At 59.2% G+C, this 23,450-nt stretch overlaps 1 protein-coding gene across 1 annotated transcript; it reads left to right on the top strand.

Annotated features, from left to right (window-relative positions):
• Positions 1–452: 452 nt before the first annotated feature.
• AFAP1L1 (actin filament associated protein 1 like 1) lies at positions 453–21,906 on the top strand (the record flags this gene model as incomplete). The annotated part of the gene is made up of 19 exons (XM_084268884.1): positions 453–468; positions 13,776–13,904; positions 14,384–14,467; positions 14,793–14,890; positions 15,036–15,147; positions 15,515–15,613; positions 16,263–16,474; positions 16,814–16,993; positions 17,717–17,830; positions 18,068–18,149; positions 18,298–18,450; positions 18,877–19,088; positions 19,503–19,648; positions 20,015–20,093; positions 20,227–20,341; positions 20,541–20,705; positions 20,942–21,120; positions 21,392–21,520; positions 21,877–21,906. The coding sequence occupies 19 exons, from the start codon at positions 453–455 to the stop codon at positions 21,898–21,900; spliced, it is 2,328 nt and encodes a 775-aa protein (XP_084125010.1). The 3' UTR covers positions 21,901–21,906.
• Between the last annotated feature and the right edge of the window lie 1,544 nt (positions 21,907–23,450).

Below are 23,450 nucleotides of genomic sequence, written 5' to 3' on the forward strand. Positions count from 1 at the left end.
CGAGCCGAGCCGTGCCGTGCCGTGCCGTGCCGTGCCGTGCCGAGCCGAGCCGTGCCGTGCCGGGCCGGGCCGGGCCGAGCTATGACAAGCCGAGCCGTGCCGGGCCGTACCATGCCCAGCTGGGCCGGGCCGTGCCCAGCCGTACCGGACCGTGCCGTGCCGAACTATGACGAGCCCAGCCGTACCGGGCCGTACCGTGCCTAGCCGTGCCGGGACGTGCCGGGACGTGCCAGCCGGGCCGTGCCCAGCCGTGCCGGGCTGTGCCAGCCGTGCCGGGCCGTGCCGTGCCCAGCCGTGCCGGTGCTCGGCGCTGCCGTGCACACAAGGGAGGGGCGGACGAAGCGATTGGTCGCTCCGAAACTAAGACCCGGCCCCGCCGGGCGGCCGCTACCGGTGACACTCGCCCGCCCGCGCCTCCCGGGGCGGCCGGTGCTGCCCGCGGCTCCGGGACCATGGACCGTCTCAGCGGTAAGGGGGGCCGGGCCGGGCTGGGACCGGGACGGGCATCCCCTCTCCCCGCCGTGACGGGCGTTCTCAGCCCCGGGAGGGAGTGGGGGTCGCGCATCAATTCTCAGCCGAGCGGGTGTGGCTCACTGGGTGGATTGTGGGGACCCTGCTCCTCCCGAGCTCCCCCGACCCCCAGCAGCCCTGCGGCAGGGCCAGTTTGGGCACAAACTGGTACCAGTATCCCTTTGCTGGTGGGATAGGTGAAAAGCCCGGAGCCTGTAAGTTTATGGGGTGTAAGCACTTGGTAGGGGAAATTATGGTTGTAGAAAGGGAGGTGACTGGTGTTTCCAGATGGAGCTGATTGGATGTGGAGAGGCTCCCCAGCTGGGGAAGATACTGGTGGTCTTGTAAAGCCATAGAGGGCCTGATCCCCACCCTGCTGGGAAGCGGCTGTGTTCCCACACGTGTGTGATTCCTGCCTGCAGCTTGTGGCATCGGGCTCACGTAGCTGTTAGGCTTTGATCTGGGATATGAATAAACCTGCCAGGGCTTTGGGCCAACTTTGCAGAGAAGGTCTGGCTCTCTGCAGGGGCTGGCAGGTCCCTGGGTGGGAGCAGAGGAAGGCTTCCAGGGGAACTCCTGCTTGCTGCTGCAGAATGGCAGTCCGGGGCTGCAGAGGAGGAGCAGGTGGTGACATGGTGGAGCCCAGGGGTCCTGGCCCTTGTCTGGTCCTAGGAGGTGCTGCAGCAGCACCAGACAAAAATGATAATGTGGAGGGGCAGGGGCATTGCTCCAGCTCAGCAGGCTGGGACCATGCTGAAGTCCTGGGGTGGTACGGGCAGCACTGTGTGCAGCTCTGGGTCAGCACCAGAAAGACCTTGAGGGTCAAGAGTTTCCCTTCCCGATGTAAAAGGATGGGGTGGCGTTTCCGCAGTGGAAACACAGTGTGAGGAGTTTGTCTCTCAGGCTGCAGCTCGTGGTGTTGGTGCTTGGAGTACCAGTGTCAGTGTCCCAGCAGCCCCAGAGGGGATGGTGACAGGGACAGCCTTCCCCCACGGCTGCAGCTCGCCCTGACTGCCAGACAGACAGGGTGTCTTTGCCAGCTCTGAAGGAGGGCGAGTGTTGTCAAATGACACGTGATGCCAGAGCTGTCCTTTAGGGTCCCAGAGGATCTCGCTGATGGGGAGAGGGCAGAGCAGAGGGTCTCAGCTTTCCCGTTATCTTGCTGTGTGAGCTGGTGGGAGGGTACCCTGTTTGTACCCCAGATCACCCCAAAAAGCAAACCTGGGGCCTCACCACAGGGAAGGGCAGGGGATGCTCAGCACTCTGTGGAAACCATTTGGAAATATCATGGAGATGGGCCTGGCACGGTGCTGCTGCTAACCCTGCCAGGGGAGACCCACTCTGCTGTTTTATCCCCCTCACTGGTGCCTTCTATGGTAGTGGCAGAAGTGTCTGCCTGCTTTGCTTTGAGTGCTTGTAATGAATTGCTTTTGGCACCTGGATGGCTCTTTGCTAATGTAAACCTCCTCCAGACCCTCCTGTTCACCACCCAGAGTCGCTGAATCCCTCTGGGGCCTGTGGCTTACAGAGGGAAGGTGAGGGGGGTCCCTTCTGTAACGCGAGGGGTGCTGAGTCCAGTGCTGGGCAGGGACTCTGTGTCCCTTCCCAGTCTCTGCTCACTCTCTGGCAGCCCCTTTCTTCACCCGGAGCCCCGCTGAGACCCTGTATCTTGACTTGGTCTTGCTTTGTGGATCATAGATCCACCAACATCTTCATGGCTTTCCATGCTCCAGCTGAGCCTGCTGCCTTTCCCGGCAAGCTGGGCAGCCCTGGGTGCAGGGCTGAGCTCCGTGCCAGCAGCTAACCAGAGGAATGGGTGCTGTGGGCTGGTTGCAGTTGTTCTAGGTTGTGCTGCTAGAGGAGCTTGTGTGTGTGTGTGTGTAATTCGGGAGGTGATCTGTGTTACGAGCCTTTACTCTAGTAGGGCTGTGCTTGCATGCAGCTTCTCCTTGTTAGTGGATCTTCCCTGACCTTTTGTGCCACCAGAATTTAGGTCTTGCACCAAACTTATCTGGGGTCTAAATCCAGAAAAGCCGGCAGAGATGTGTCAGGGATAAACTTGGCTCCAGCTCGCCCGCAGGAATGGGGAGGCAGCGGGTCGGTGGGAGGGAGCCCGGCTCATTCCTGACCTGCTGGCGGCAGGAATCCCGCCTGCCCCACGCACTGGCCCGGTGGAAGGGGGTGTGGAGTGGGTGCGAAAAACAGATCGGGCCAGCTGTTAGCACCCCCCACCCTCCCCCAGCAAGTGCAGAGCTCTCCCCCGCATTGCAGCCATTCCTTCCGCTGGAAACTCAGCTGCCCCAGCCCACCGCCTGTTTGTAGCCGGGGAAGGGGGCTGAGCCCACCCCAGGCTTCTCTGGCCCCACGGCGCAGGGAAAAGAGGGGTGGGAAGGTGGCCCCAGGGATGCTGATGCCAAGTGGAGCAGGGAGGCACTGAGGTTATTTGCCCCTTTGTGTGTCCTGATCTCTTTCTGTGTGCAACACTTGCCCTTACCTGAGGCAATGGGTCTCGATGCGGGCATTGGATCCCTGCAGAAGCCAGCCTGGTGATGCCAGATGGGACACAAACCAGCCCTGCCCTGCGCACTGCAGGCACCCACTGAGGAAGGGGCAGGCTGGTGTCCTGACTGATTGCTCTGGGAGTAGTGCCCACCAGCCAGGCACCCAGGGGACTGTCCTATCTGCTGGGCTGTCTGGAAGGCCTTCCTCCTTCCCGTGTTTGCTCTTGACCTGGAAACACTGTTTCCCAGTGCAAACGTGCTGAGGTGCGAGGGTGACGTGCCCTTTGCTATGGAGCAGCGCTGAGCCCCAGTGTGCCTGAGGTTCTCTCACCAGCAGCTGGCCGGCAGTTCTTATCCCAGCCCAGGAAAACTTTGTTTAAGGTTTTGGAGAAGTTGTCTCATCCGACACAGTGGGAAGGCTTTTCAGAGGAGGACAGGGAGTGAAAACTGGGCTAGACCCAAGATTCGCTTGTTCAGTAGCCAAGTAACTTGCTGGGGACAGGAGATAACGACTTAGCAGAGTGAAGGCTTCAAGTGGTTTCTGGTATCCCAGGCTCATGTCCTAACCTCTTAACCCTTCCCTACACCAGCACAGCTAAAGTTCCCTCCTGAGGAACACACATCCCTTCCTGCATACAAGGAACCTTAAAGTTAATAGCACAGCTGTCAGTCCTGCAAAGTATCTTATTAAATGTCATTTTTCCAGGGCAGCATGAGGACAATTGGGTTGGAAACCTCCCAAGAAGCTCTGCATTGCCTCTGCCAGCCTTGCTCTGCTGCCCTGCCACCATGCAGACAAGGGGCTGACATCCCCTGCCAGGGTACCCATGGGATGAATAGAACAAGCCCTGCCACCCATCCATGGGGTGGGCACCCAAGCAGCCACCAACACCCTGCCCTTCATCACCCTGCAATGCCACATCCAGGGAGCTGGGGTCCTGCTGCAAACGCCGTGCTGATGATTTGCAGCCTTTGCAGTGGGAAAACACCTTCGTTGGCCCTTCCTCCCCCAAGCTCCCCCTTGGCATGGCTGCTGCAGCCCCCTCAGTTTCTGCTCCCACCGGATCAAAGGCAGGCTCCTTGGCAGGCAAGGGAAAACTCTGACATTTCGTAACAGTCTGGAACAAAACCAGATCTTTGCTGCAAGGGGTTTCCATGCTCAAAATACTTTCTTTTTTTTGAAGTGGGTTCTATGTGCATGTGATCCTGGAAGTGATAGGAGGGAGCTCTGGGAGACACTGGTATGCTCTGATCGCTGGTAATTAGCAGGAGATGTAAGGAGCAGCTTGAAGAATGGCTTTGGTTTCCCTCTGGGTTTTCTTGGACATTAAACCCACACAAGATGGTGATGGGGAGCAGCCCTTTTCAGCTCCTTGTCCAGTGAGTTCAGCCTCCCATGTTCATGTGGTCCCCATGTCATCTTGCACTTGAGAAACTGAGGTTGTGAAGGACTGGAACTTATGTAGCAACAGGTTCTTTAGCTGGCTTTCAGGTCCTGGATTAAAAGCAGACACGGTGAACTAGTCCTGACATCTCTGGAGCCATCAGCAACAACCGCAGCAGTGGCACCTTCCCTTGTGCTCAGCTTGTCAGCTGTCCTGCCAGGATAAGCTGCCTTTCCTGCCTCCCCAGCCCTGCCCCGCAGGGGTTAAGTGGGTAGGAAATGCTGTCGGCTGGTGGCCTTGCTGCTGCACCTGATGCTCCCGGCAGAGCTGGGCAAGGGAAGGAAACGGAAGGGCTGTTCTCAGCTGAGAAAATACGCTTATCCTGCCTTCCGAGGGTCCTCCGGGGCAGCACAGCCCCAGCCCCACAACCAGAGACCCTCTGCCATGCTCTGGCCACCCTGGGAATGTCGGTTTCTTGCAGGGTCAGTGCTAGGGTGGGCACCAAGTATGTCCCAGTAACTCCCTGGGGCAGGGGGGACTCCTGCTGGTGCAGCCCCCGGGCTCTTGGGAATTGCCTGGGTGGAGGTAGGGATACCCACAGACTAATGCAGGAGGCTGGGTGCCTTGCTTGCCCTAACTCTGTGGGGATATTTCCCCTTAGGGGTGTATGGTTTCTCCTCCCACTGCCTCTAAAAAGAGGGGTCTGAAAGCATTCCAGAAAGCGGAGGTGGCTGGTGACTGATCCACCAGCTCCTTCCTGCAAGTTCTGCACCCTCCCTGCCTACGCCCAGCTAGGTGAGGATCCTGTACCCTCCTCTGCTTCCAGGGGTCCAGGCATAACCTCCTCACGTGCCTCTTCCTCCTAGGAACATGTATGAGCCCTGTAAGGCTCCCTGTGCCCTGCTCCTGCAGGTTGGGTGTTACATCTGAGGTGTTTTGGATCTTGGCTTTGGGGAAAGGGGATATGCAGGACATGGAGAGCAGCCTTTTGGGATGCAGAGAGCTTTCTACCCACATCACGGGGGCTGGGGTGTCTGTTTGGAGGTTTGGGGGTTGCAGGACCCACCAGCCCTGCGTGGTAACGTAGCTGTCCCTGTCTAGGCACAGGCCAGTGGGAGGGCATGTCCATGGGACAGCCATCCTCAGCAGGAGGATCCTGAGTCAGCGAGTATCCCACCACCCTACCTGCAATTAGCTGTAATTCCTGCTGTCCTGGAGGCTGAGGTTTGGTGGATACAAAGTGCTATGGAGAGGAGAGAGCTTAAGGTACCCCCAGTGCTGAGCTGCGTTGGGAAGGTGCAACCCAGGGAGGCTTCCTGATGCTCTGCACACTGCAGGATGGGCAAACAGCTACAGCACAGGTCCTGGGGCCTCTCCTGGTGTCGGGAGGGAGCCTGGGCCAACCAGCTGCTCCCCTCATTGTGGAGTTTGTTTGGAAAAGGCCAATGCTGAAATTTTGGTTGGAGAAAATACAGTTTATTCTGGGTTCTGACTAATCCTAACATCTCCCCTCTGCCTGAAGCTTGTTTTTTATACATTACTCAGCAGGTCTCACCCTTGCCTGACTATTCCTTTAAAGGGCATCTCAAACCTCTCTTTTTCCTTCGCTATTTAAACGTGTTCTGCAGCCAGCAGCCTCCAATCCCTGCTCCCTGTCTGGCCCAGAGGAGCATCCTGCTGCCCGCCCACTGAGGCTGGCACCGAGTTTCGAAATGTCACCTGGAAGCGCTGAATCGGGTCCACACAGAGCTAATTGCACTGTTTGGGCTGAGCTGTGGCTGGAAACAGCTTGAAGCCGGGGTTAAGAGCCCCCCTGGGGTTCAGGGGCCAGGGCAGAGGGAGGATGCTGCCTGAGCAGGGTCACTCAGTGATATCTCACCTGGGTGCTGTTCTTTGCTCAACTTCTTGCTGTGTTCAGCAGTAAGAGAGGGTGGGGGGCAGCTGGAGCCTCTTTGAGTTAGAGGGGTAAAGTTTGCTTTTGGTGAGCTAAAACAAACCACCATGGTCTTCTCTGGAAGGCGGAGAAAGGGCTGCTAAGCCTTGGGTGGAGGGGGAACAGCCTGCTGCAGAGTGGGGCACTAGAGGGTCGTTATCAGCCTGGGTCACAGGAGATGTTTGTGGGTGATTTAATCAGCCTGTTAATTATTACCTACTCTGTGCATGAAGCTGCTCTGCTTTGATGCAAGCTGCTGTGAGGAAGGGCTGCTCCAGGGCTTTCTTCTTCTTCAGAGAGCCTTGGCCCCTCTGATGCCCTATGGCTCTGTTTGGGGCTCCCTGGGGAGGTGACACCCTTCCATGAGTCACTGCCCAAGGGGACTGGGGTGCCAAGCAGAACAGGCAGGGTGAGGCTGTTGCAGCAGCCCTGGGCAAGCAGTTGCTGCTGCTGAGGGAGAGATTTTCCACCAGTAACCAATCTCTGAGCATGGGCATCACCAGGAGAGTCTCTACCCTCGCTTGGGGCTTCGCTGCAGGGCAGCACCCCTTCCTCTGGTCCGTGCTGCCTGCCTGCGGGGCACTGGGTGGGAAGGGAACCACCCTGATGTGATCCATCATCTCCTCGTTCTCAGGGCTTGACTGGCCCCACAACAATGAGCAATGGTTTCTGCAGGCTGTGGCCTGGCAGGGGTGTGAACACGGCTGGTAAGCGTTGCCCTGTGAAGTTCTGTCTGCCTGTAATTACACTGCTCTCTATTCAGGACTCCTGCTTTCCTGTGTAAGGCTGTGGGGAGGATGTGAAACGCTCCTTCAGAGAGTGTATCTGGATGGGGGTGACTGGGGCCTTGCTCCTGCAGATGATTCCCTCGTGCCCAAGCTCCTGGCACTGGCTGGGTACACTGGGCAGAGCACCAGCCCCTGGGTTTGTGCTGCTGCTCCCCTCTCCACTCTTTTGGGGGTGGCAAGGACTCTGATAAACTGCTCTGGCAGCACAGCGGGCCAGGCTGAAGCAGGAGGGTGTGGAGAGCCTGGCTGAGAGGGTGGCTCTGCCCCAGGCTGGACTTGCTGCCCAGCCAGTCTGTGCTGGGGTGGATGAGCGGCTTGGAGTGAGGCCATGCGATAAGGCTTGCTGCAGGGCTATTTATACTGGGGAGATGAGCTGCTGCTGGCCAAGGCGCTGGGCCAGGCACAGGACCCTTCACATAAGCACCACTGAAAGCAGCCACGTTGTTGGGGCCGTGCTGGGAAAGGAATTCCCCCCGGAGCTGCTGTCAGCGTTGGGGTGCATGTCTGGTGCAGATGGGAGGAAAGATGAAGGAGGCTTGGCAGACACAGCCAGAGCAGCCTTCTTGCTATTTAACCTCTCTGGTTGCTCATGTCCCCCTCTCCCAGGGCTGGAGTGGGACAGAGGGGCCCCACGAGCTCTTGCATGCTCCTTGGAGTAGAGAGAGGAGCCAGCGGGCCACCATACCCAGAGGGAGAGGTGGTGGGGGACCTTCTGCCCCCTTAAGCAAGCAGGTCTCACCTTCATCTCTTGGGATTGATTTTCCAAGGTTATCAGCAAAGGGTATCAGTTACTGTAAGGTCGTGATGATGAGATCCCCAGGAGATGTGTGTGTGCCTGCTGCAGCCAGGCTTGGTGGGTCACAAGGTAGGTGTGGGGCAGTGGGGAGGCAGCAGGGAGGTGCTGGGTCTTGAAGGTTTGAGCTCACCAAGGTCGGTAACACTTGGGTAGGCTGAGGCGTCTGAGCTGGGAGCTGCTGGAGGAGAATGGATGGCTGCTGGGGTCCTGGGGTTAATCACAGCAGGGTGGGAAGAGGCACTGGCTGGGGCAGTTGGAGAGCTGGGGATGGTGTGGGCTACTGGCCGTGCAGGAGCCAGCCCCAAGTACTTGGTCTCCTGCTGACGTGGTTGGATGCCAAAACAGAGGCGCTCCCCCCCTCATCCGCCCCACTCAAGGAGCCCTTGTTTCCAGGGAGGAGATGATTCATGTGCATCGAGTGGCCCCTTAGCAAATCTTCCACTGCTAGGGGATGTTGTCAGAGCTCAAGTGTAATCATTAATGGTTGGCTTTTCCCTAAAACCCTCCGGGCTGGAGCACACCAAGTTGCTCCATAGCTGTACAGACACCCATGCTGGAAGGAGGAGGTACATTCCTGTCTCAGTCATCCCAGTTTGCCCCACACCCAGCTGGTGATGAGCTTCACTAGCCCCTGTCCCGGGGCTGGGTGCTGCCCTTCTCCTGCCAGCTTGGCAGGGTGCTCCTCCTGCCTGTACCGGAGGAGCGGTGGCCGTGGGCTGGCAGCAGTCTGTCCTCCTGCACAAAGGAACAATTCTGGGAGCGCTGTGCTGCCCCCACCAAGGCGCTTCCTCACCGGCTGCGTGCCGGCCTCCTCCCCGTTGGAAAGAAACCTCTGGGGAACAGGAACAGGAATGGCCCCGGGGAGCTCAGCAAAGAGCTCAGGAGGCCTTGGCCTTCCTCAAGCAGCAGCAGTGGAGGAAAGCTGGCCCCACTGGGGTAGGAGGTAGCGAGCCAGGGCTGGAGGGGGCTGCCTGCCAACACCCACATTGGGCATCGCCCCTCTGGTGAGGGCTGCAGCGTGTGCTGGGGTAGGAGGTGGCTGGGGACAGACAGCCAGGTATGGAGGTGCATCCCCGTGCCCAGGCAGCTCTTGTGGGCAGCTCAACATCAGCCTGTGGAGAGGGCAGCATGGTTCATGTGCCACAAGCAACTCCTCCAGCAGCGCTGGGTCTGTTTGTCCCACAGGGTGGGTGACCTCTCTACAGGACTGGGGCATCTCTGCTGCCATCACTGGGTGCTTGGGTAGCCCCCAACTGTGCCCCCCCCTGGCCCTGGCCCACACCCCACCTATTTATGGCATCCCAGGAGCTATAAACGTTTGTTTACTGCCGGTGGCAGCTCTCAGCAGCCCTGTGTGGGCAGGCAGCGTGTCCCAGGGCCCTGCCTCCGCCGACAGGAAGGATTTATTTTTGCTTGCTTTTTATTTTAGCTACAAACAATGGCCGTCACTCCCAGCATCCGATTTCCCCCCTGGCCCCCCTCGCCCCCAGGCTTCACCTGGCGCAGGAGGAAGCTTGTCCAGGGGCAGGAGGAGGGCAGGAGAGCCATGTTCACATGATGGGGGGGGTGGTCCCTGTGCACCTCTCACTGCAGCAGCCTCACGGTGTTTCAGCACTGTGAAATGGCATCTCCCCTCCCTGGGGCTCTCTGTCAGGCTGCAGACTGTCTTTGCTTGAGGTGACAGCTCTGTGTGCATTGTCATACTTGTCCCCCTGAAAAAGCTAAGCCTATGCACCAGGAAACTCCCCGCTTTGGCTTGGCCAGAGCCTCTTCCTCCTCCTCCTCCTCTTCCTCCTCACTGCAGGTTGCTGGAGCAAGACTTGACTTTTGCTCCTGTTGCATAGCAAAGGCTGTGGAGGGGGAGCTGGGCTCTGCAGCTGCAGGCTGTGCCTGGACCCTTATCTCTACACTGTGGAAGCAAATCCCCAAAGTGGGTCTAAAAATAGTGCTGGCCTGGGTGCAAGGTGGAGAGAGACAGTGGGGTGCTGGAGGGGCTGCTGTTTCTCTGCCAGCATCATGCTTAGTGCTGCTTCTAGGGTGGGCTTTAGCAGCAGAGGAAATGCTGCCCTGTTGTCTTGAGCAGCAGTATCCTGGTATTGGTCCCCTGGCTCACCCCATCCCAGCAGAACTGCCCTGGGTCCCCCCAGCCTGTCCAGCCTGAGTTAGCTAATGCTAAAGCCATCTGCTGCCCCAGCTCCTGGCCTTCCCAGGCTCAGAGACCTCACTGACATCTCCCCATTCCACTGTGGCGGTGGGACAGGCTGCAAACGTGGAGAGGAATGAGTTTGCAGGAGGGGAGGCTGCCATTGCTCCCTGTCCTGGGATGCCCGTGTCCAAAGCCCGAGCCCTGTGAAGTGGTGCAGTCCCACAGGATTTCGGTTGCAAGAGGAGCCCTGGGAGAAGCCGGTAGGTGGGAGCCATTTGTCAGGACAGGGCACCGGGTCCTTTTTCTGCTGGATCACTTGCTCAGCATCTGTGGCCACTCTGATGTCCTGCTGCCTTTCCCCCAGGAGCCCTTTGATGTCCTGTCACCACCTCCACCCCCATGCTCTGCGGTTTCATGCCTGGGCTGCCAGACACCCAAGGACAGGGCTGAGCACCACCACCTATGCCCACCAATGCCCATCCCCAGCACGAGAGCCAGGTACCCTGCCAGTGTGGGCATGGACACAGGCTGGTGCAGGGTCTCTGCACACTCCTGCCAGCTATTGCACAAGTGATGTGCCAGCCCTTGCTCACCAAGTGACCCTGGGTTGGTCACATCCGTACCCTCCAAACAGCAACCCCAAGCAATCTCCCCTGGCTTCCCTCAGCCACACCATCAGCCTTATTTAGGCAGGGAGCCTAACGAGCATAGGAAATTAATCCCTTCCCTTCCTCCCCAACCCCGAGCAGAGGCTCAGCTCAGCAGGCTGTGCACCCTCCTGGGATCACAGGCCTCTTTGACTGCCCCTCCTGCCCCCCCCCTTCCTTGTGTTTTGGAGGATGCTTAACAAGGGAGACAGAGGGGACAGCTCAGCTGGGGGAAACAAAGGCGCCTTCAGTGCTCACCCTGGGCTGTGCTGCCTGTGCCCCAGCTCAGAGCTGGCGCTCGGGCCTTGCTGATGAGCTCACCCTCCTGCCATGCCGGGTGATGAACCTCACTTATCGTATCTCCTGTGCAGCGGGGTCTCCTTGTCCCCACCGCCACGCATGCTGCCAGCTTTCTCACTATTAATAGAAACATGCTTGTCTTCTTGCCCTCGGCGTGTCCAAAGCTTTGACACAGGAGCTGGTGGCTGTGCTGGGAGATGTCCTACACGCAGCAGGAGATGGGGATGCTGGTGAGCGCTATGGGCTAGGCTTCAGTGTGCTGTGGGAAGCTGATGTCCTGGGTCCTGTGGCTGCCTGTCTGCTCTGGAGTGTTCTCTGGCCCAGGGAGCAGGAGTCCTGCTTCCTCAATGACTGCCCTCTCCTGCTGGGGGATGCTTCCAGCTCCCTGGGCTTGCTTGCTCCTCCTGGGGCTGTGCTGAGGCTTCTCCCTCTGCCTGAGGGCTGTCTGTGCCACTTTGGCCTGCCCATGGGAGATGGGTGCTGGCAAAGCTGCCCTTGCTGAAAGGGCTGAGGCTGCTGTTTAGTTTGGCGCTGGGGAGGGAGGAGGAAGCAGAAGGTCTGTGGAGATAGAAGCGCATCAGCTGGGGTTGCAGGAAGAGGCTTGTGAGCCGCATCCTGCCTTGTGTCCTGGTGAGGCAGTGATTTGGGGCTGGGCATGCTGTCTCTTTGCTCTGGGGCTCGTCTTGGCAGGGAACTGATCCACATCCAACTACTTGAGTAGGGTTCCCTTTCAAGCCTGTTAGCAGCCCAGTTTGTGATGGGTGTTGGGCAGAGTGGATGTGGTGTTTGGCAGAAGCCTGTTAATTGAAGGAGGATCCTGGCAGAAGCAGCAGCACAGCATCCTGCCCTTCCCCTGGGAAACATGCACCATGCCAGCCCTTGCTGCCACCCAGCTCCGCTCTGCTGGGGCCCTTCCCCTGGGGTCAGTGGTGGGGACGGGTACAGTCTGGGCAGGGTGTCACCAGTGCTCCCTGCCCAGGGGCGCATGTTCTCCCCTCCTAGCAAACCATCCCTGTCAGTCAGCACGTCTGAGCTGCCTCTGCAGTCACCTCTGGCCTCTCCTCCTGTCCCTGGAGACCCAAAGCCATCTGCGTGCTGCCCCAGCTGTGCTGTGATGACTTTTGGTTGCCGTCAACAGAAAGGATCCTGCTCATACTTATGCTGGAAGAGAGAGCAGGTTTTTTCTCCCCCCTTCTGTTGCCTCCACAGAGTTACAGGTATGCTGCTCTCCCTGAGCTTGGTCTCTCCAATGTGGGCTGTCTCCCACGGGCACCTGCCCATGCAGGAGCTACCCTGGATACCAGTGATGCTGGATGTAAAACAAGGTGGTCCTGGGTGTAAAACAAGAACTTGGCTTTGGACCCAGCTCAGTTTTGTCATATCCTGCTCAGAGGAGATAAGAGACCTGGGATGAGGATGTTAGTGCACATGCAGCATTGGGTGGGTGGGAGCTGACGAGAGATTTGGAATCCAGAGCTCACCTTGTCTACGTCCTCACTGACCTTCCCCTCCCTGGACAACACACTCTCCCAAAGCTGTCAGCTGCTGCCAGGACCATGAATATTGCTTTCAGTGACAACTGGCTCTGATAGACAAACACCCAAGTGTTTTCTGGAGCCTTGCTGCGTGGGTGACCCCACAATGGCAGGGTGCTTTTGCTTCGTAAAAACTAGCCCACGAGTCACCACATCAAAAGCCCACACTTCTGTGTGCTGTGCCTGTGCTGCAGTTTGCAGTGAATTCTCCTTTCCTGCTTTCTGCTGGGCTGCCCCCATCTCTCCTGCCTGGCCCTGTCTGCCACACTGATGCTGTGTGCAGGGGCAGCCCAGGGGCTGGCAGGTGCTGGGATCTTGCAGAGCAGCTGGGAAGTGGATGAGAAGTGGCTTCTGGTGTGGTTCCTCTTTGCCAGGACTTAGCTGCTCTGGCTCTCTTGGCTGCCTCTGGGGCTGTGGCTGTTGGCCTGAGGCTCAGGTAACAGAGCTGGGTAAGGAGGGACGCCCTGTGCTGCAAGTCCCTGTCCCCCTCCCTGGGCACCTTTCAGACCTGTGGAGCAGGGACTGTCCCTTCAGGCATGGAAGCTCATCCACACCAAGGCCACCCCACTCTTCCCTTCAGGCATGGAGTCACTGCCTGAAGGGAAGAGTGGAGTGGCCTTGGTGTGGATGAGCTGGAATGATGGAGGGGAGGAGTGACCACAGGGCAGAGGAGCTGCCACTGGATGTGGGGAGGAAGGCTGTGTACTGGGATGCTGTGGAGGTGGCACTGAGCTGGGAGTTCACTTGTGGTCTGAGCACAGCAGGGGAATGTGAATGTCCCCCACAGGTGAGGGGTGGACATCTCCCTAGGTGAGGTTGACAAATGGCTCTGGAGGTGGCATCTGGTTTTCTTTCCCCTTCCCTTTCCCCTTCCTTTCCCTTCCTTCCCCACCCAGAGTCCATCACAGCAAGGGGGCACCGGCAGCAGCCACATGCTGTGGGGCAGGCAGAGGTGTAGTTTGATCTGTGTGGAAAATCTGTGTGCTGAGCCCTGCAGAACTGGTGTTTCCATTCCCGGGCTCAGCAGGCTGCATCCCAGCGCCTGCATGTGGTGGAAGAGCTGGTGCATGGAAGGAGCACGTGTGCACTTGGCAAATGCTGCCTGTGCTGTGCTGGGCCAGCTTGGAAAGACCCCTGCCCTGGGGTCTTCCACACATTCCAGCCCCTTCCGCCTGTCATAACCCCAGAGCCCCAACACCACCCTGGCTGACAGGCTTTTTCCTGCTCCCCCCAGTGCTGGACCAGCTCCTGCCAGAGCTCAGCATCTTGCTCAAGCTGCTGGACCACGAGTACCTGAGTGCCACCACGCAGGAGAAGAAGCTGGCTGTCTCCACCATCCTGCAGAAGCTACAGCCGCCTGCAGGTCCGTGTCCCGCTCGCGATGGTGGTTGTCCCCAGGGGCAGTGGGTATCCCGAGAGGTATCCCAGAGGGATACCCCCTGCTCGGCCCTCTTGGGGTGGGTTGCTCCCCACTCTGGCTTCCCGGCTTGTCCCTGCCCCAGGCACGGGGGCTGGCGTCAGCTCTGCCATGGCTGCAGGCAGGCTGCTCCCTGCGGAAAGGCTGCTTTGCAGAGGTCTTCCTGCCACCGGTTGCTGCTGAGCACAGGGGTTTCCGCGGGAAGACCAGGACAGCTGTGCACCTGGGGCTTCACAGCTTTCCTCCTTTCCTGCCCTCCCTGGGGGCCTCCTCTGCTCCTCAGGCTGCTCCAGAGGACAGCCCCATGGCACGGTGGGGTGGGCTGGCCTGTGTCCTTGGGTCTGTGTTTGTGGGGAGGAGGGGTGCCAGTGCTCGCCCTGGCCACCCTGCCCATCCCCAGGCTGAGAACATTCCCTCACTCCCAGGGAAGGACGTGGACTACATGTATGTCAACACAGCATCCCTGAGCAATGGCACCAGTTTCGTGGAGTCTCTGTTTGAGGAGTTTGGTATGTGTGGTCAACTCAGACATGGGGGTCCCACTGAGTGAGTGGCAGGGGTCTCTGCTGACAGCAGGAGCTCTTGGAGGGTGAAAGCTGCATCCTTGTGTCCAGCACTGTCACCCCAGGTGCTTGCTCCCACTTCCACGCAGCTGCTTGGGGGATGGCCCTGGGAGGTCCACACACCCCACAGCCCAGCTGCATTGACCAGCAGTGCCCATGTCCCAGCACCATCCCAGTGAAGGGCTATGGGTGCTTGCCTTGGGAGTCCCTGGAGTGGAGGGAGCTCTGGGTTTTCCTGCTCCCTTCACCCTCTCCGCTTACCCCTGGGCAGACTGTGACCTGCGGGATCTCCAGGACATGCAGGAGGAGGATGGGGACACTGCTGATGGTGTTGGCTTGGAGCTGGCAAGAAGCCAGATGGCAAAAGCCGTAAGTCCCTGCATGGCTACCTGCAAGGTCTGCTCTGCACCTGCCTGGGGCGGTGACCGGGGCTGGGACCCTGCCACCGTGGCAGCTGCTGGGACTCACCATCCTCTCCACTGCCTGGCTAATGGTGGTGGTGTTTCTGCCATAGGTTCCTGCAGATCCTGCTCCACCACTGCCCACCACTCCCCCGCCTGAGGATTACTATGAGGAAGCCCTGCCCCTGGGCCCTGGCAAGGCCCCCGAGTACATCACCTCCCGCAGTGAGTCCTGCTCCAGGGTGGCAGGAGGGAGCTGCCTGCTGCATCCCCTTGCCTGCCTGCCTGGCAAAGCAGGCAGCTCTCAGGGGGCATGAAAACCCAGCCTAGGGAAGGAAACATTGCTGCTCTCACCAGCATTGCTCCTGCCCGGCTTCCTTCCCATCCTGCTGTGCTGTTACTGCAAGGGGCTGCTTATTCCAGCTTGACTGGGGAAGGGGTGATGGGGAGAGGTTGGAGCTGCGGTGGCACTGATGCTGAGGTGCCCTGAGGGGTGTGCTTTGCTCTGCCCCAGCTCACAGCCTTGCTGCTCAGAGCATCCTTGGGGAGAACTAGGTGTAACAGCCCCAGCTGCCCTCTGCTTCCTCTGCAGACAGCTCCAGCCCCCCCAACTCCATCGAGGATGGCTATTACGAGGATGCAGATAGCAACTACCCTGTCACCAGGATGAATGGGGAGCAAAAAAACTCCTGTAGGTATTGCCCTTGCCGGGAAGGGGAGAGCTTTGGCAAAGACCAGCCCCAAGATGGGGGCATGAGATCTGGGCTGGGGGCTGGGGCGGTTGAGACTGGAGGGCCTCTTGTGTGTCAGAGACTGCTAGGCAATAAGCAAGGAGTGTGGATTTGCCACATAAGCCAGAGCCCTCACGCTGCAGAAGGGCTGCAATGGTTGCTGTGTCCGGTGCCAGCACGGGGAAGGGGTGTCCCTGCCTACACAGCCCTCGTGCCCAGCATGAGCCACAGCAGAGGAGAGCTGGGGCACAGCACCAGTGCAGAGCCCTGCTCCTCCATGTCCCACAGAGGGCCAGCGTGTGATCCTCAGTTGCAGATAGAAAGTTTGGGGCTTTTAAAGAAATAATCCAGCCCAGAGGTTGGGATAGACACACCTGGGACTGGCACTTGGCCCACCAGCATCCTGCCTGGTTTGGAAGGGAAGTGGGGATGCCTGAGGTCAAAACTCTGCTGTTTCCAGCAGCTGACATGCAGTGCACCCACTGCAGTGCCCAGCCCCGGCTCTGTGCTGGAGCCCACCGGGCATGGGGATCCCTGGCACCACGTAAGCGTGCCCAGCAGGCAGGGCCATGGGGTGCTCTTTGGGGTGGCTCACCTGCTTCCTTCCAGACAATGACTCGGATGCAATGAGCAGCTCTTACGAGTCGTATGACGAGGAGGAGGAGGAGGCGAAGAGCCAGCAGCTGACACACCAGTGGCCCTCGGAGGAAGCCTCCATGAACCTGGTGAAGGATTGCAGGATTTGCGCTTTCCTGTTGCGCAAGAAGCGCTTTGGGCAGTGGGCCAAGCAGCTCACCATCATACGGGACAGCAAACTGCTGGTGAGCCCCGAGCCGGCGCCGGACAGAACCCCACGGGCAGGCTGGGAGGGAGGTTGGGTCCAGGCTGAAAAAAAATAGCACTATCCAAGTCCCTGCCCGAGGCTGCGACTGCCCTGCAGAGCATAGGCAGGGCCTGCCATGGCCTCCCTTGCAGATGGAGAGCTCTCCTCTTTTGGGAGCCCGTGGAGCCAAAGGGCAGCCCCCAGCCTTCTGCCACTGAGGGCATCACAGTGATTGAACCACCTCCATCCCCTGAGAGGGATGCCAGCTCTGCCCAGCATGGCAGTGGGACAGGCAGGCTTTGGCCAAGCCCTGAGTAGTTCCCTTTGCTTCTCCTAGTGCTACAAAAGCTCCAAAGACCGGCAGCCACACGTGGAGGTGCCCCTGGGCACCTGCAATGTCATCTACGTCCCTAAGGACGGGCGGCGCAAGAAGCATGAGCTGCGGTTCTCGCTGCCCGGGGCCGAGGCGCTGGTGCTGGCTGTGCAGAGCAAGGAGCAGGCTGAGGAGTGGCTGAAGGTACCATGGCTACCATCCGCTTTGTCCAGGGGGGCACAGACTCTCCTTGGCACCCTCCCTGGCCGAGGTGGGGAGGGGACTGCCCTTGGAGTGGTTTTGCCCCTCCTGAAGTGGCTGGGGGGTTTGCTCCTGTCTCTTATCGGCTGGGGGTGGGCTGGCCAGCTGCTTCCCAGGGCCTGGGCATCTCCGGCGCTGATAGCCCCTGTGGGGTGGGGATGTTTGCTCTCCCCTCCTCTTCCCGGTGGCCTTTTCCTGCCTTTGTTCAGGGGCAGGAGGCGGGGGCCGCGGGGAAGGGGCCATGGGTGGGAAAAGAGCCTCTGTGCACACCACAAACACGCCTGTTACCCCAAATGGGGGAGGACAGGGTCATTTTATGTGGCCCGGGTGAGCCATGCTGTGCCTGCCTGTGAAATGGGGGGTCCTGAGCTGCCCCATGCTGGCAGGGTGACTGTGCAGCTTGGCACCAAACCCCCTCACCTCTGAGATGTCCAAATCTCTGCCAAAATCTGCAAAACTGGCTACGGTTTTGAAGAGGGCAAGGTGTGTCCAATACTCCAAGCAAGCTAGGCTTGTGCCCCAAGCAGAGCTCACTGCCCCCAAAGACCAGGACCTCTAACCCCATGCTTCAGCTCCCTGGCAGAAAGAGAGGAGTGTGCTGAGCCAGGGACAGTAGTCCTGGCCCTCGGGTCCGTTCTGAGCAGCTGCTGGGGGCTATCTCCACAGGTGATAAAGGAAGCAAGCAGCCCAGCAGCAGGTGGGATGGAAGCCCCCACCTCCCCAGTGATGCCGTGCAGGATGGACCTGGATAAGGTGAGGGTTTCTAAGTGCCCCACTCAGGTGCTGCATCAGGGGGCTGTTGTGGCCAAGCCTGGGAGCACTGAGACCCCCCACCATGTTGTGTGGGGGGTTCTTTCCCATCCCTGCAGGTCTGCAGGGTTTGTGGGGCTCCTGCAGCACTGAGGGGGGATATCCCAGCCACAGACGGGAGGGATGAAGGCCTGATAGTGGCCATTGTGGGGGGCTGTGTGGGGAGACACTGCTGACAGGGTGCCTGCTCCACTCCCCTGTTTCCAGGAGAAGCACACCTCGGACTCAGACAGTGTGGCAACAGGCGAGACCGGCTCCCCAGCAATCCGCAGAGAGCCTGGAGAACACGGTACTGCCCCTGCCCCCAGCCAGGCAGGCTGTCGTCTGGTCTGCAGGGCTGACTGTGTGCCCCACAGCCAGGCAGCATCCTCTGCCAGCAAGGGGGGGATGCCATGGTGCGTGCACTGGGGCACACAGCTACCCCATTCTCTTTCCAGGGAAAGGCAAAAAGAGTGGCTTGGCTGACCTGAAGGGCTCAATGAGCCGGGCAGCAGGGAAGAAAATCACCAGGATCATCAGCTTCTCCAAGAAGAAGCCTTCCCCTGAGGATGCACAGACCTCCTCCACTGAGGAGGACATCCCCTGCTGCGGTTCGTGCCGGCTGCTCGCGAGGGGTCTGGAATGGTGGGGAGTTGGCATCCTTCCCCCCAGCCTGGCCATACAGGGGGAGCAGGCAGGGGGGTAAGGGGCAGCAGGATGGGGGCAGGGTCACCGAGCTGGTGGAGAACTGTGATGCTCCCTTGGGATACAAAATGATGTCTGGTCCTGGCTCTGCCAGTTCCCGTGGTGTATGGGGAAGGGGCAGAGAGTCACCCATGTCCTAGAAAACAGGCTCAGGTGTCTCTGTGGCACTGAGCTGGCACCTTACCTGCAACCAGGGTGTCCCAGATGGCTCTCTGTGAGGAAACTGGGGTGCAGAGGAACCAAACAAATAGGGGCCCATGTTTCATTAAAGCCTGCTGGAGGTCCAGCCGGGCAGGCACTGAGACCCTTCCCTTGGCCCTGCTGTCCCCCAGGCTACCTCAGCGTCCTGGTTAACCAGTGCTGGAAGGAGCGCTGGTGTCGCCTGAAGGGCAACACCCTCTACTTCCACAAGGACCGCACGGACCTGCGGACCCACGTGAACGCCATCGTCCTCCGGGGCTGCGAGGTGGTCCCGGGGCTGGGCCCCAAACACCCCTTCGCCTTCCGCATCCTTCGCAACGGGCAGGAGGTGGTGGCACTGGAGGTGAGTGGGCAGTGGAGCAGGCAGGGTGTGCTGGTCCCATGGGGAGGGGGTTGCCAAGCTGGGGGAGACTCTCCTGTGATGGTCAGTGCTTGCATGCAAGCAGTGCCTTGTTTTCCCCTTCCCCTGCATGTTGGGGAAGCCCAGGACGTCATTTGGGTGAGTGAGGGGCAGCCACCCAGGTATTTGCAGGCTGGGGGCAGTCAAGAGGCTGGCAGGGCTGAAGCAGAGATGTTGCAGGGGGGTGGCTGGGGGGTCTGGGACTGGGACCTCCTGCATGTGTCAGTGTGCTTTCTTTTGGACCCTCCTAACTCTTGCACACACGCTTTATGTTGGAGAGCTTTGCATCAGGAGGCTGGACTGAGGGCAAGGGACCAGGAGCTGGGCATGCACCCCAACCCTTTCTCTCTCCTTCAGGCAAGCTGCTCCGAAGACCTGGGCCGCTGGCTGGGTCTTCTTTTGGTGGAAACAGGCTCACAGACAGCACCAGAGGCCTTGCACTACGACTACGTGGATGTGGAGACAATTGCCAACATAGTGACGGCTGTGAGGCACTCCTACCTGTAAGGCTGCTCTCCCACTGTGCCAGGAGCTGGGCAGGGGCTGTGCCAGGGGCAGAGTGCTGGGCTGAGGATGGTGATCTTTACCCCTGTGTGCTCCCTAGAAAAAGCTCGGGCTGGGACTGTGATCTCAGGGACAGCTGGTGTCCTGGGGGCTGGCAGTTCCTCAAGCAGGGCAGTTTCCCTCAGGCAGGATGGAAAGTGAAAGGTCTTTCATTAATGCTGATGAAGGATGTAAGGGATCTGCTGGTAGGATAGAGTAGGGTGGGGAGTGAAGTTGAGGGAGCAGTGCAACTGGAGACAGAAGGGCTTACTAGGAAGCTGGCAGGGATGTCCTGGAAAGGAAGATTCCCATCCTTCTTCCTGCAGGTGGGCCAGCTCCTCCCAGGACCACCAACCCGACTCCTCCCGTGTGGTGTACGATGACGTCCCCTATGAGAAGGTTCAGGTGAGCATGACTCGGGGGTCACCCTCTCCCACCACTGTGGCCAGGCTATGGAAGATGCCTTGGGGAGACTTTGGCCAGGCTGCAGTGGCCCCATGGCTGTTTTGGCACCCTCTCCCTCCCATCCCTTTCGCAGGCTGAGGAGGAGCCGGCGCGGCCGGCGGGAACCCAGGTGAAGCGCCATGCCTCCTCCTGCAGCGAGAAGTCGCGGCGGGTGGACCCACAAGTCAAAGTGAAGAGGCACGCCTCGAGTGAGTGGGAGCCCCGGGCTGCACACCTCGGGGGGGGCACCCTGCCTGGTGTGGGAGGAGGACACTGTCCCCCCAAGGGGGTCTGCAGCCAGGCTGGGGCTGCACAGCTCTGGCACACGTGTGATGGGTTGTGCTGTGCCATGTCTTGGGTGGCAGCAGGAGCCAGAGTCTTCATGACAGGCTCTCCTTGTGCTTGCAGACGCCAACCAGTACAGGTACGGGAAGAACCGGGCTGAGGAGGATGCCAGGAGGTTTCTGACAGAGAAGGAGAAACTGGAGAAGGAGAAAGCATCCATCCGCAGCGAGCTGGTGTTGCTGCGGAAAGAGAAGCGGGAGCTGCGGGAGGCCATGAAGGGCAGCACAGGTAGCCTGGTGCTGTCCAAGCGCAGCGGCCGGGGATGCTCGGAGACATTTTTGGGGGGTGTGGTGTAGGGGTGGGATGGGCACGCTGGGCTGGCGGTGGCATTGTGAGCTGGCTGAGCACGCCACCAGGCTGGCAGCCCCATCTAGTATCCCTGTTCAGGGGGATGGGTGGCTTCTCCTCCCCCATGGCCTCAATCCTTGGGGAAAGCCCTGAGCTGGGTATGCTTGTGCAAGCAGGGTCAAAGCTGCAGGAGCTGGAGCAGCAGGTGGTGGAGCTGGAGGAGCAGTGCCGGCAGAAGGAGGAGCGCCGTGTCGACCTGGAGCTCAAGCTGACGGAGGTGAAGGAGCGGCTGAAGCAGTCGCTGGCTGGAGGGCCAGCCCTGGGGCTGGCTGTGACCAGCAAGGCTGACAACGAGGTGCGTGCTGCTGCTTCCTCACTGCTGGGGCTCCAGCTTCGCCCAGTAATGGTGCTCGGGGTGGTAGAGGCAGCAATATGTGAAGAGGAGGGGACATCCCTGCTGCTTTGTCCCATTGCAGACAGAAGTGGGAAGCAAGGTGTCAGTTAGGTTTGGCCGCATCAACTCTGGCATCATGAGTTTGTGTTGGGTTTTATCCCCACTGGCTGTCCCTGCTCACTGGGTCTCCTAAATCCTCCTCCTCCTCCTTCTTGTTCCCCCTTTTCCACAGGAAGCTACAAACAAGCCAAATGGGAGTCCCCCTGAGCACTTGGTCCCCGTGAACTCTGCAGCTGAATTGAGGAAGAGAAGTCCCTCCATCCTCCCTGCCAACAAGGGGAATGTGCTGCGGAAGGCCAAGGTCCTGCTTCACTCCCCCTCTCCTCCTCAGCCCCATGGGAAATCTCATTCGTCATCCCATCCCCCTTGCTTGAACATGAAATATAGGGGCTGGGGATGCTCCCTACCCCAAAAGTGAGGGGGACTGCCAGGGTGCCCTGTAGCCAGGCTGGTCCAGCTTAGCAGCACTCGGGGCTGGCATAAACCTGGTTTGCAGGGAGATTTGGGAGGTGGAAGGCTGGGAGAGCATCACCTTCAGGCTTTGAAGATGCTGGGGTGGTCCAAAGCCCTCAGGGAGGAGGGATGCCCTTGAAGGGCTCAGTGCTCACTTCTCCAGTGATGTCTCCTCATCCCCTGTGTTTTTTCCTTTCTCTGCAGGAATGGGAAAAGAAGCAGACTTAAGCCAGGCTGCAAGAATGCCTGCTGAGCCCCTAGCAAACACTGGGGCTCATGGAGGAGCTACAGCCCCCTTTCTCCAAGGCACCAGGAGGGTGCTGGGAAGGCATGGGGGGGAGAGGCACCCTCCCACGCCCCACCACTGCAGCACCATCTGCCTCGTGGGCAGCACTATAAACCATGGGGAGCGGGGCGGGAGGGAGATTTGGGAGGCGGGTGGGTAAGGGGAGTCCTTTGTGGATCAGGGTCACATGCTACTGGGAAACCTGTGTCTGGGGGGAGCCTCCTCTGGGGCCAGGAGGTCAGCACAAGGTGTGTGTGCCCACGGTGGTGCAGAAGGAAGGAGGGGAGAGCCCAGGGGCTGGCAGTTGGCATGGCCTGGGAGGCACTCCAATTTATCAGGATCAGCATGTGCCACCCTGGGGATGCTGAAGGCCAAGCTAACACTTTCCAAAATGACTATGGACTCACTGGGTTTATTTGGCCCCCTCATGTGTTGGAGTTCATGAGCTGTTCAGGACTGGACACTTCAGACACCAGCATGCACTTCACACACCCTGCTCACTGCTCCCAGCTCCGCAGGGTCTCATCTCAGGGTTCTTCATGTTTCATACTCACTGTGCCTCAACAAGGTGCCCTCGTCCCATATTTCCTTCTCATCCTCCAGGCAGTAAAGGTGAGGTCATGCTGGCTTCCCTTGGGAACGGAAGAAGCTCAAGTGTCAGCATTTGAAAGCGAATTGACAGTGGATACCTTTCAACCCTGCTAAAGAGCTTATGAGTGCTGCAAGCAGCTGAGGCTGGAGGCTGGAGGCAGCCCGGCTCTCTCTGCCCCAGCCCCATGCCAGTTTGTTTGGGGGAGGAGTAGGGAAAGGGATAGGGTTGTCTTCTGGCCAACAGCACATTCACACTATTGCTGTGATGGTCAGACAGTTTGCCAATGCATGTGGTCAAAAATGGAGCGAAGGGAAGTTTGAAACATGAAGAAAAAAAAATTGCTTTCAAAACGAAGGGATTGGGACAGAAAAGAGAAACAGAGGAAGGTCATTTAGCTCAGGCAGAAGCAAGGGACAGGAATAAAAGCAAAGGCCCAGGCTTTTGTGCCCAGAACAAGGGAGCAGGCCCATTGCCCACTCATGCTAAGGGCTGTCACAATTAACCTCTGGACCTCACTCTTTCAAAGCCCTCTTGTTAGTAAGTAGGTAAGCAGCATTTAATAAAAGTGATGTCACTGGCACACCCTTCCCCAGGCTCTAGTGAGCACGGTAGGTAAACTGCTGCTCATGGTGAAATGGGCCAGGACTGGTCTGGGGTGGGCTCAGCATCCTGGCAGGAGCAGCTGCCGAGGCGGGCAGGCTGGGTGAATGTTGTATGCCAGGCTGATGATTACAGTTAGCTCAGAGCCATGAGCCTGCTGCCCAGGCTGGGTGGGCTCCCCATCTCCTAGGGACATGGTGCAGGAAAGTGTAGTTCCTGACAGTGCTCATCCTGTTCTTGGCAGCAGCTTCCCCATGCTGGTTGTCACTGCTCCTGTCCCCTCTACCCTGGTTCACCCAC

This window comes from Gallinula chloropus, assembly GCF_964237585.1.
Source record: "Gallinula chloropus genome assembly, chromosome: 10".
NCBI classification, from domain to species: Eukaryota; Metazoa; Chordata; class Aves; order Gruiformes; family Rallidae; genus Gallinula; species Gallinula chloropus.